At 49.9% G+C, this 12612-nt stretch overlaps 3 protein-coding genes across 3 annotated transcripts; 1 reads left to right on the top strand and 2 right to left on the bottom strand.

Annotated features, from left to right (window-relative positions):
• Positions 1-278: 278 nt before the first annotated feature.
• BJY04DRAFT_222570 (uncharacterized protein) lies at positions 279-5994 on the top strand (the record flags this gene model as incomplete). Its single annotated transcript, XM_073717424.1, has 11 exons — positions 279-578; positions 647-1352; positions 1405-1653; positions 1705-2003; positions 2049-3193; positions 3245-3458; positions 3507-3776; positions 3835-4029; positions 4075-4596; positions 4646-5154; positions 5205-5994. The coding sequence occupies 11 exons, from the start codon at positions 279-281 to the stop codon at positions 5992-5994; spliced, it is 5199 nt and encodes a 1732-aa protein (XP_073566709.1).
• A 261-nt stretch (positions 5995-6255) lies between these two features.
• Positions 6256-6810, bottom strand: BJY04DRAFT_222569 (uncharacterized protein; the record flags this gene model as incomplete). Its single annotated transcript, XM_073717423.1, has 2 exons — positions 6256-6469; positions 6521-6810. 2 exons carry the CDS (start codon positions 6808-6810, stop codon positions 6256-6258), a joined length of 504 nt encoding a protein of 167 aa, XP_073566708.1.
• A 1083-nt stretch (positions 6811-7893) lies between these two features.
• Positions 7894-10430, bottom strand: BJY04DRAFT_222568 (major facilitator superfamily domain-containing protein; the record flags this gene model as incomplete). Its single annotated transcript, XM_073717422.1, has 15 exons — positions 7894-7918; positions 7971-8101; positions 8160-8233; positions 8280-8326; positions 8379-8450; positions 8500-8905; positions 8961-9077; positions 9127-9140; positions 9193-9326; positions 9377-9419; positions 9471-9497; positions 9543-9772; positions 9829-9936; positions 9990-10151; positions 10206-10430. 15 exons carry the CDS (start codon positions 10428-10430, stop codon positions 7894-7896), a joined length of 1815 nt encoding a protein of 604 aa, XP_073566707.1.
• Positions 10431-12612: the final 2182 nt, after the last annotated feature.

Raw genomic sequence — 12612 nt, 5'->3', positions numbered from 1 at the left:
TGGTGTGTACGAACAAGCCTCAAGAGTCTGACTAGAACGTCACTTATTGGATAACCGTGCTAGATCTTCAGAAGCTGTCTCTAAAGTTGCTCCATAAGGGAAGAGTGTGGACAATCTTAAACTTTCTAACCAAATGATTAAGACTAAGTCATGTTGTCATGCAATCGAAACAAAGTATATAATCTGACGCTTCACTCGTCTCTAAAATGACCCTGGACCATGAGTCGTAAAATTGTGCATCAACAATCGATCATTGAGTAAAAAAACCTACTGCGAAAATGCCTGAAGATTACAATATCTTGCTTCAAAAGGTCGTCGAGGCGGTTAAAGGTATCGACGCCCTTCCTGTTTCAGACTACACCAACAGGGTGCATTACAAGTGCTGCTTTGCCCAACGTGCGATCCAGTTTAAAGACAATAAAACACTCAATTATGGCACTCCCTGGCCCGATGATGATCCAAATCCCGCAAGGCCATATCTGAACGACCAGAGTGTTACTTTCCCTCTCTGCCGTTTGATTGACGGTACTATTCCGAGCGCTCTGGAAAAGACCCAGTTCGCGAATCGAGTCAATAAGGTGGGTAAATCAACTAGACCTCCCTCGCCAGCCCCTGCCAAGAGCCTACCGCTTATCAAGTATGTTAGGAAAACGCGAACAAAGTCTTGAATGACCAGATTGTCCGGGTGGCGACTCTCTGCTACACTGAACATGTCACCCGCAAACTGGCCGCAGCCAACGTCGAGGCTCTCAACAAGCTGCGATCGTATAAAGACTTTGGGGCGTTCATGAAAGACCGACTGAAGAAGAAGCCCTTTATACAAGGCGTCATTCGGGATGACGCTCGTAATGGCAACCATATATACAGCATGACCCTGCTTTTTATTGCCGACTTCCTTGACCAGGGTGTTTTAGATGATTTAGACATCCCTGCCTCGGACGATGGATTTGTGTTTGCGCCTAGTCTGGATATTCTGGGAATCTGGTCGAAGACATTGTGGGAACTTGATGGAAAAGAGCGCATGGATGAGACCGTCAAATTCTGTGGTCGACTGGCAACTGCTGTGTATTCGCCCGGCTTGGGGGATACGCGTCAGCCTCGTGAGACCTACACTGTTACCACGAAGCTGTACGAGAAGCTTCTTTCAGGAAAGTCAGTGAAGGATCCCTACGTCAAGGATGCACAAGAAAGCCTCAAGAACCTTGTTGAAGATGATGCAAATGCGTGGAAGTCGTCTTACTTGCTGCTGTTGAACTCATGGAATATCACAGCGTATCCACGTTGGCGTGATACTGTCCAGAAAGAATTGTCTATAAACAATGGCCGTGCCGTGGGCTATTGGATTACCGACGGTATGCTGTCGCGTATGGCCTTTTGATGTGATGGAATACTGACAGTTGTTAGGCATTAGCTACGAAGACCAAGAAAGTGTTCCTGATCATCTGCGAGTTTTGCGCAAGGAAACCGCAAATGGCTCTCATATCGTGGCTGGAACTCAGATTGCCCTTGTTGACAGACGATCTGTTCCAGTTGAGGAACTGGTCCCAGGGGATCAGGTGCTGTCTCTTGCTTCTGAAGACGGTCGGATCCAATCAGCGCAGGTATCAGACAGCATGTTTCCTCAGCAGGCCACCGTGCCTTTAGTGGGATTTAGTGAGTATCTATATATCTGGTAAGCGAAACATTTAGCTGATTTCATTGCAGATAATGGAGACCCTTTTGCACCGACTTGGCAGGTCTTCCATACCACAACTGGGCTACGCGCGGTCGACCCTGAAGCAGCCATGCATCAGAATCCGTGGCTCAAGGTTGGTCGTTTATTAGAGGGACATATAGTCTACCGTTTGAAAGGGAACAATGATAAAGCTAAGTACGAAAGGCTTGAGATCAAATCTATTGAACGGACGACACCAGTCCTAAGGACGGTATATGAACTCCACGTCCATGATGCTGTCCGTCTGCATCACTCTAATGGCTTCTTGGTGCAACTCAATTTCCCTGAAGTAAGGCGCCCGATTCCGGCTGATACGTCAGACTGACCGATATAGATTACCGTGGACTATGTGGCAAGTCTGCTGAAGGCCTTGCCTGCGGCAAAGCGAATGACTCTTCTTTATGCCTTGGAGGATCTTCGGCCACTATTCGAGCGATTTGGGGCTAGCTCTATCGCCGAGCGCCTTCATGCAGAGATTTATGGCGATCGGAAATATAAAAAAGGCCCTGCGTCGCTCAATAACCCTTTGAGGGGAGTTCCGAAGCCCAAGTTCCAGCGGGACGCTTCCCTGACCGACGTGACGAGATCATTCAAACTCAAGTCAGAGCAGGGCACACTGTCCAAAGTGGCACTTGTGGAAGGCTTTCTGTTGTTGGATGGGGAAGTTCAGAAGAGGGCCACCTTGGATGAGCAAACTAATACAGTTCGTTGGACTAGGAAAGTCACGGGGCCAGAGGGTCAAGCAAAGTATGAATTTGGCATGTTACGGCTCTACTCCGCTGGACGTGGCGGCAATGGGCTCCTGTTTTATGCTGATGAGCCGAACCCCAAGAAAGTCCTCAAAAATAAAATCGTCCCTTTTAGAGCCGTCTCAAACCCAAACTCAAGGGGTCTTGATGATACCGCTGGAGAAACCTCTCCAGAGGACCAAGGTGAAGCAGAAAAGGGCTCAATTATGAATGAAAAATCAGCACCACGGATAAACTTCGCCAACGACTACGCAGTGAAAGTTGATAGAACCATTTGGGAGAAAGGCAGTTTGCTGGAGAAGCCACGAGATCCGGTCAATTTTGGCATCATATTTCTGGGGACAGAAACCATGGACGATGGAGTGGAGATCCCTGCGGTGGCCATTCCAGTCCTAGACCAACTTCAGCAAGAAATCAACAAGGTGTCCAAGACCAAGATCGGGAAGCTATATACGTCATACGAATGGGATTACTCGCCACCTGATGATAAAGACAAGGTCGTTCAGCGGACAATCGTGGAGTTCAACAATGCCGCGTTGCTGCCGTTCATCACGGACGGCGGTCCAGACTACAAAACATTTGGCCTCACCTTCAGTAAAACACTTCAATCTGCTTTCCGATTGCCCGTACTCTTCCATTCACTTTATGTTGAAACGAGTTGGGATGAAATGTCATTGACGGGCGCACTGTACGAGTATGATCCCCAATATCGCGGGATGAAAGGGAGTCGGTGAGTCAATGGGCCAGCACCTGTTCTACCGTGTCGAACTAATTTGATTAGGCATCTTCTCGTCGGCGACTACGCCGACGACGGTTTCAATCTCAAAGCACAGCGTGCAAAGATATCCAAGGCATTCTTGGACTTCGCGAAGCCAGGCGTCCCTATCCAAAGGGATCCTGACCTCCAACCTCCAGCAGTAACAAAACAGCTAACAACCATGAGTGCCAGGGAACTACAAGAACTGAAGGAGTTGTCCGGATATACGGAAGCTACTGTGAGTATCCGCATTCCTTCCTCTATATATCATACTAACATTTGGTAGGTTCACAGTGCGACACAGGATCTTGTCCAAAAAATGGTCTGGTGGCACATGGACGCAAGCCAAAGACAAACCTTCACCACTGCAAATAAGCCGCCAGATGAGGAGCTCCCTAGTGAGCTAAGGGACAATCTGGATCCCAAATTAAAGGAGTTCATTCGCAACAAGTACGGCCCTGCGTTTATATCGCGGTCGATCACGCAGATCCGACAACACAAGGATAAATTCACTGAAGAGGAACGAAAAAAGATTTGGTACTGGTGGGAAGGAAGTGTAAGTTAATTTCTCACAGGGCCAAACCAACTTATCTGACTGGACGATCAAATTGCAGGGTGCGACATGTCTTTCGCGGTCCAAAGAATTCCAGCAGCTGAACAACTTAGCTTCGATCCATGCGATGAGAAAGCTTTATTCAGGTACTTTGGACAAGTATCAACCAGAAGCCCAAAAGTGGGCGGAAACGCTATTGGATCATCTATGCAAGCCACCCATTCTCAAGAGCATTATGGGTGATCGAATTTCAGGCGTAGGCGCTCGACTCCATGTAGTTACTGATGCTAATGTCTAGAAGCGTGCAAATATTGTCAATAAGGAGTGTTGCATCTTGAACACACTAGCACCTAACAGTAACCTCCCCGACAAATGGTTCGAAAAGATGGTCAGCTACGCTTCCAGTCATATGACAAATATTCCAGAAATAACCGAAGAGGTTAAAGATTGGCAAAGACAGTGGCTTTACAAAATAATGGAGGAGCTAATCTTCAGAGTTCTATCGAATGATAACTCTATCGTGGGAGAGGTCCGAAAAGGTCTTGAGGAAGACCTTAAAAAGTTCGAAGAAGCAAATAACCTCAATAGTGCCCTAAATGCAAAAGATCGTGCCAGGAATATCATGGAGAAGCAGTCAGTGATTGCTTTCGAATCAGCAAACTGGCTCTCTGCGATTGGCAAAAGCCTCGCCCTTATCCCCAAAGCTTTTAGCGGCACACGCCTTTTCCAGTGGTTCGGTAGGGCATTCGGCGAAGTGCTGAATAAAGTGGGCTCTAAAGTACCTGGAGCGAAGCTTATGTTTGGGGTGACAGTTATATCGATGGTCAGCTCTAATCACCTTCTAACTATTCACTTTACTAACCGTGCAATAGGCTTCGTACAGCATCAACCAGATCTTCAATCTTGTAGGCGCCATTAAAGACTGGGACAATTTAAATGGCTCGCAGCGTGCAGTTGTAATCCTGGAAACCATTCGAACTGTGATCACAGCCCTAGATCAAGTCAATGATGCGTGGAACAGAGTCAGGTCAAAGACCGGCACGCCCACTGAAATAGCGCTAGACGAGTTTGTTCTCGACAAGTCTCTCGGGAACGCTATAGAAAGCAACCCAAAGAGAATTTCCAATGTTGCGGACGAAGTTCATGGCCCACATGGGCTACAGCAAGGAGTTTCAAAGAAGGTGAACGGCGGTGGTCTACCAGCACATGATGAGGTGATCAAGGGAGACGGCGAGCGATGGGCGGAGAAGATCAATGAACCACCAGGAGATGTGCCACCCGGTGCCAAAGAAGATGCAAAACGATTCAGCATGCAGGGCAAATGGCTGCAATGTTTGAACGTTATCCTGGGTCTCGGTGTGGGCGTGGCAATGACGTTCAGGTAAATTCGACCCCTGATTTTATTGCTGATAAACACTAATATGTGTACAGTTTGGTCCATGATTGGGATAATTTAACAGACGTCGGAAAGGTCATCAACACACTGTCAGTGGTGGTGCAGTTCCTTACGGTTATTTTGGACCTCGTCGAACTTGGAGCCGCTGTCGGGCTATTTGCTATCACTGGGACAATGGCTGTTGCAATACCTATTATCGGAGCAGTACTGGCGGTTCTGGGTATCGTCCTCACATTCGTCGGATTTTTCTTCAACCTATACAAGAAAGAAACACCGCCAGACCCCGTCGGGGACTTTATCAGGGACACAGCGCGACCCCTGATAGCCACCTGGGCCTCACCTCCGGGGGCCAAACTGGGCTATACATTGTGTCCGACTTCGGTCGCCTCCAATACGACGAGCACTGTCACAATCACCGGCAAGAACAACAACAGCAAAGAAGTCAAAATTGTCAACACGCGTATAAGCCTCCTCGGTGGTGGTGACGATTCATGTTTATTCCAGGACATGAAGTTCGATCTCGTCGCGGAGACCGCCTCTGATAGGCATAATGCTGGTAAATCCTACGTGTCTCCAGCTGGTGTGGTCAAAGCCAATCTGATTTCGACCCAACTGGCAAAGGCCAATCCAGAGTACTGGCAATTCGAACACTGGGTGGCGGGTTCAATCGAGGCATCCGGCCATTTGAATATTGGAGCGGGCAAGTCCTTTACATCTGTCTGGACGGGATTCATTAATCGGCTAGGATCGAGCGTCGTTGAAATCATCGAGAATTTTGAGGATGGGGATAAGGCGTACTGCCCTTTGGAAATTGGGCGGTTGTGATTCCTTTTTTGCCGAAATCGTCCTGTCCTTCATGCGTGTCTTTAAGTATTGTTTGTATATATGTATGCATATATATCAATTTGCGTGTGCGAACAGTTTCCGCCTTCGGCAGCGAACAGTCAATAGAAGCCTTCCACGGAGTTCGTTGGTCTTTCGATTTCCCCGGTGTGCTGGATTCAAAGAATTTAAGTTGAGCTACGTTTTTCGTTTCATTAGCTGCCCGTATTCGGATTTTGGATCTATTCGTCTCGCGCTAATCTCTCAGTCATGTGGAGTGGGATGCTGATGCGTGCTTTGATTCCGAAAAGATCCAGCCAGACAGTTCGTGTCATAACCGTTAAGAGGTGATTCGCCGAAATCCTGTTTATGATCACGTAGGGGTGGTGAATCCAGCGAAGCGTCGACATAAGGCGAATCGGCTTGTAACTCATCCATAGTGAACAGATAAGTACCGTTGGTAGTCTGACGTGGCTGACTGGTCTCCATGAAATCTTCATCGAACATGGTTTCTTCTAAGTCAACTCACAAAGTGTTCGGTGCGTCGAGGGTTTTAGAGCCCTTATCGTAAACACCCATGCAGCCATTGTGCGTGTCACCTGCAAGGATGCCATCTCGGAAGAGTATGTCTGCTCGAATTTCGGGCTGGGATTCGCTATCCCCTTTCGAGCGATCTGTAGCAGCCGAGGGATGGAGAGATGTCGGAGATGAGACGTGAAGCTCTGTGGAGGTAGGCTGAACCGTATCCTCAACCTTGAAAGCAGGTTGAGGACTCGAGAGACGTTGAAAATGAGAATAAGGTATGGTGCTAGAGCGCATGTTGGCATGGGCACACACTTCAGCTGGTGGACGAGCGGGAAGTGGATGTTTGCTTGGTTGATTTGGGGGAATTGGCAAGCCTTTCTCGCGGCAGTGACTGAAGGGCCTTGAATCGGTTGCAGGAATAGTATTGACAGCAGCGGGGACAGGGGATCTTTTGGGGCTCTGGGAGGTGGATGTGCTTGTATTGGTGGGGGCGGGGCCTTTCCAAGGTCTGAAGCTATCAACATGGAAGCTGAACATTATGCTGACCTAGGGCAGTGAATGGTGGGGTTCAGAAAAATGGAGGGAACGGAGGAACGGGGGATAAGAACGCGTAGTGGTGAGTGAATAGGGACGGGTTTTGGGCTGAACTCGGCTGGGAAGTGAGTGATCTTTTGAGCTCCATTCCTTGGGGATTCGTCAGCCCTTTTATAGGCAACGGAAGCTCTAGACAACGCTAGTCCTTGAAGTTTGGTAAGACACCAAACCCGCCGCGCTGAATTTCTTGCTACCCGGTTGAGGGCCGTGCCCATGCCACGCAAGGACAGCCACATTCGATGAAGGCTCTACTACGTGGGTTTGATTTCATCCCGTCCCGGTTGCGCGATACCGTATAAATGTACTCCTCTCCCTGAACTGCCGGCACCTCTATAATCTCGCGTCCGAATGCTTCCTTTATATAAGAGGTTGCACTTAATTAAGAACTTTGCCCACCTTATAGTGCTGCAGGTTCCACCGGTTCCATGAACTAGCTCTTAGTACTTGGAGGCACTGGCAGGTGGTGATAATAATATAGTGTATCAGGCGGCTGACCTAGAAGCAGCAACGCTAACCACAAGAGGGAATTCAGAGGTCCTTGTTTGCCACCAGGCTGGCAGGCCTCATGGTGCGACAGAATATGCAGATCATCCAACAGGAGGTATTAGTTGTTGACTGATTCAATCTCGAAGCGCCGAGTCCGTCCCAACTCCCGGGCGCTAAGAGATGGATTCCCCTTCACCAATCAACCCACTGGACTTGGACCTACGATCATATTCCAGTCTGCCTCTCAGCATCGTTTACATGCGCTGCAGACAGAGCGCTGCGCTTGAGAGAGCCTACCTAGGTAGCGAAGCGGAAATCGAGACTGCCGAGGCTATTTAGTATGGCATCATCAGAGTTGACTTGAAGCAGCTTACCGCTTATTGCCCTCGTCGGTGGTCGTCTGTCGGTAGTGGTGCTGCTCCTCAGGGGTCATGGCATCCCACTTCTTCGCCTTGGTGCTGTTGCGCCATTTGTAGTAGAAGTACGTCCCTGGGTATTGGACCACCTGACCGACCGTCAGTCTTCATCGATCAGAAAAGGAGACCGAGAGCTAATGTACTTACACACATCCAAATGCAAACCACCAGCAGGCCCCTGTTTGCTTTGTGGTATCGAGGGGCGTCACCCGGTTGGTATACTGATCTGGTTAGGGGTTGTTCCGGCCTGCGGGGTCCACTGCTTACTGTTTGCGCCGATAATTCCACTGACTTGCACCCACATGTTGTACAGACTGCGGACGGTTAGATTCAAGTTGGACCTTTCATGGTTCAGAGATCACCTACGCCGCGGACACTGTTCTGTTCTGGACCGACCCGGCGTTTCTGCTTGTCCAGGCGACTTGGATGGGATGTGTACTTGCACCGATCAGCGGGAGGCAAACAGCAAAATACTCGCGAAACGTACTAAGGGTTTGATAGCAGGACCGTGGCAATGGCAAAATACGCCCACGGGGAAATCGGGTCCGGGGTGGAAATCAAAGCAATATAACACGGCAGCAACCAGGCATCCTCCGCCATTGCGACAAAACTTCGATTGTGAACAAGCTCGCTGACGGCAGTGATGGCGAACATGGTGAAACAACCAATGACGATGTTCGGAATCGAAAGCAGGTTGGTCTCAATGACATTGAAGCCGAGGCCACGGAAGGAGAGAGAAAGATACTGGCCGATGGGGTAGTTGGGGAGACCGAAGAGCAAGCCCAAGATGTAGATGGGCCACATGTCGTAGTCTTTGGCGCACTTCCAGATCTGTTTGACGGTGAGGCCTTGACGGTTGTACATTCCTCCCTTGCCGGGGTCGTCGCGGATTACTGAAGCCATGTTAGACATTGATGGAGCTGTTACCTGTCGAGCAAGGAGGCTCACCTGAGTTGACAATGATTTTCTCCTCCTTGGGGGTAAAGTATCCCTTTGGGTTCCACCAGCTCTTGGTCCGCGTTGGACACTGAGGCATAAGCCAGAACGATGCAATGCCAATGACAACTATGGTCATGTCAGCAATGGATCCAGCTTATGGTAGCTACCTACTTACATGTGAAGATACCCCTGCGAGGACGGTTAGCCAGAGATTTGGATCGGAAAGACAAAGATCACTTACTCAATAAGAAACAACCACCGCCAGCCGGCATATCCTCCGATACCGCGCATCGACAAAAGACCAACAGCAGCAAAGCCAGTTGCGATGTCAACCAGCTGAGACGAGCCCCAGAACCACGCCAGTCGGATGGGAAGCTGCGAAGGTCAGTACGCAAGGTTCAAGAGCGGTGACCAAGAGGACATACCGCTGGGCCGGTGTAGAAGTAACTGAGATACAGGATCGTGTCCCTGGCGAGGGTTAGGAAAGAGACAAAACTGGGGGTGACAAATAATCCTTACGGAATGAAACCGCCCTGGAAGGTTGCACTGAGAGGTCAGCATGGAATATAGAAAGGTCGATACAGGACGTACATGAGATATCGACAGGCCAGGAACGAGCCTCGGCCTTTGAGGAAGAATTGGAAGCCGGATATAGCGCTGAAGAGGCAGATCTGGATAGGAATCCACAGATCGGGTCCGATACTATCAAGGTCAGGAGGGGCCATGGGATCTGAGTCAACAATGACTGACCGCTTGGAGATGATTTGAGAGGGAAGCTCAGCAGCCAGGAAGCCAATCCGGGCAAGGGTTTGACCCAGGTTCTGCAGACATCAGCTTCTCTATCCCCGTATCTACTACTGTGTGTGGCGCAACTCACATAGTCCGCCTGCGTCAGACCAAGGTCATCAAGCATATTGTCGGAGGTGGCGTTGGAAATGTTGCCTCGGTCAATGTTGAGCGCAGCAAACATGACACAGACCCAGATCTAGAGATTGTAAGTGCCTGGCCGTTGCTAGCTCACAAGGATGAAATACTGACCATGATCTTCCAGTCAACCTTGCGGCGTACTGCCCTTTCTTCGCGCCATGTCCATCGAAAACTGGGATCAAAAGCGCTCCAATTCTCCCACTTGGGGTGGATATACAAAGCCTTGTACTCCTCCAGCTTGTCCGAGTCCCAGATACTAGGCTGGGTAGCGACCTGTGACAAATCAGCGATCTGTAAACCTATAGTCGCATAGAGTGAACTGCGCACCGCATCCAAATCGTACTGGTTCTCTGGGGATTTCTTGCGAATGCGAAGAAGCCGCAAGATGGCATGTCCAAGGGCTGATTCCATGCGATCACCCTCCGGGTTAGCCAGGGGTGGCGCCAGCGGAGGTGCACCAGACACATCCTTCTTGGACCTGACGCTGTCACGGTCGGACGATGCCGAGGACTCGGTCGGTGACGCAGTCACCGTAGGCTCCTTAGCAGACATGGTGGTTGACTTTCTAGGGCCTGTTTGAATCTCACGGCGGGTAGGATAACATGAATGGCGAGCAGGCTACTTATATCACAACCTATCTACGGAGTCCTCCCAGGAGGCCGGACTGGCGCCTGCCAAGTCTCCTTTGGGTCATGGCGACGAGCAGCAGTGAAAAGGCGTCACCCAAGCTAATTCTTGGCCTTGCCTCGCAGGCACGACGTTCACCATGACTGTCGCTAGTCAATTCGAGTTCACGACGTTGCTCAGTAAATCTGCGCAAGCAATAGCATTGGATCTATGCTTTACGACGCAGTGTAGACGGAGTTGCATGGATGAACAGAGGCATACAAGATGGAGCTGTACTCCGAGCAAGGCAAGGACTGTCTCGAAGATGGCGTGCTAGAGCAAACCCCGCAACTTGGTCAAGCAACCAAGACCCTAGTCTAGTCAACTCTCAGTGCGCAAAAGAAGTCGTGATTGTCGGTACTTATGATCATAACCACTGCACTGAGGCGGAGAGATAAGCCAGACAAGCGCCACTGGAGCATAACCACCCAATGGACTGTCAAGTAGCTTGCAACAGTCATCGCAAAAATCTGCAGGAAGCACGACATGTATAGTTTCGCTAAGAACTTAGGCCTAGAGAGGAAGGTACCTTGGAAGGCAAAAGGGATGCGCACCGAGATCTACCAACGGAAATTTGCGAATTACCGAGCACACAAGAATTGCAAGCCGAAATTGCTCTCTTTGACCAGTTGGCCATATCTCACAAATATATACCGATGGCGTCAACCACGCAATCTAGGTGTAGGGAAGAAATACTCTGCTAACGCCGATTGTGCTAACGCCGATGGAGCCCACCGGCATGGATCAGGAGCAGCACGGGCCCTGGTGTCATGTTCGTAGTAGGAAGTCACAGTAGATGTCCTGAAGAGTCTTATACCCCCCTACTAACCCACTACCCCCCACGGCACTCGCAAAAAGGTCCCGCAAGGGGACATTCCTTCGAGGATTACGAACCGTAAGGTGTGTTCCGACCTCGCGCTTAAACTGTGTTTTTAGATGAACAGCAACATGCGACTCGATCCCGTAAGTGAGGATCGGTTTCTCCGGATCGATGGGCGCCGCCGATATACCTAGCACACGGGCGACTTTCGCACACGTCTATCGGACGACGAGGGAGACGGCTTCTTCAGGTTTGCCCGTTGCAGCAGCAGATATAGGGAGGGCGGCGAGGCTTATAGCAGCTGTTGTGGGCCCTTGATCGGTTTGTGATCCGGGTGAGATAGTAGAGCACGTTTACAAAGAGACGCTCTTGTCTCCAAAGAGAGACCAAGATCGGCTTCTCTACGAGACTGTAACCCTCGCCTTGTCTAGGATTTCTCAATGGAATGGACACGACGCCGTTTGCTACAGTGTAGTATGTCGGAAGGCCCACCGGCGGCAGACTGCCTGACCTGAAGCGTGTTTCGTGTCGACTGTAGCATGCGATACCCCCCCCTGATATTTTGTTCAGTATGGTGCCCCGGGAACCGAGAAGGCACACCGGAGTAGTTGACCTACCCAGATCGGCTGCAGCTGCATCGGCCCTGTCTAGACTAAGCATCGACGAGGATAATTGCCATGACAGAGTACCGGCAAGATCCGACTGAGGTTCGCTTTCAGGAGCAAATACACAAATAACATCTGGCATCCTATTCGTTCTCCCGGTGTCTTCACGTTCAGCTGTAGACAGGCCGATACTGCTGTACCAGTACCGCTCAATCTCCTGCCATGGGACATCGCTCTCGATGCTTGGAAAGCGAGATTTTCTTGGGTTGTGATCCTCCTGATTACCTGGTGAGACGAGGACTATACTCGGATCGAGCTCTATACTCCTAAAGACATACTGTCTCAGGCATTGTTGCCTCCAAGACAAGCAGTTTGCCACCTTATTCAAGTGGCCTTTGGTAATTTAGCAACGCACTATTGATGGCTAGGCTCCCATCGAGCATCTCTGATGCTATAATGATATTGTCATATCGTACCTCTGACTTCTTGAATTCAGGGAAATATTACAGGTGAGATACTTGATGATATTGCTTTCATAGCTAGCCTTCCCCCGGACACGCGTGGGATAGGTAGGTGAAATATTAGTGCAGTTGTATTAGGAGTACATCATGCCTTCCGATTGGCAAAAGCTCTAAGATTGCCC

The sequence above is a fragment of the Aspergillus karnatakaensis genome (genome assembly GCF_047715665.1).
Source record: "Aspergillus karnatakaensis strain CBS 102800 unplaced genomic scaffold BJY04scaffold_61, whole genome shotgun sequence".
In the NCBI taxonomy this organism is placed as follows: Eukaryota; Fungi; Ascomycota; class Eurotiomycetes; order Eurotiales; family Aspergillaceae; genus Aspergillus; species Aspergillus karnatakaensis.
Note: the sequence above shows the minus strand (reverse complement) of the source record. Positions and strands in the feature narration are given on the sequence as shown.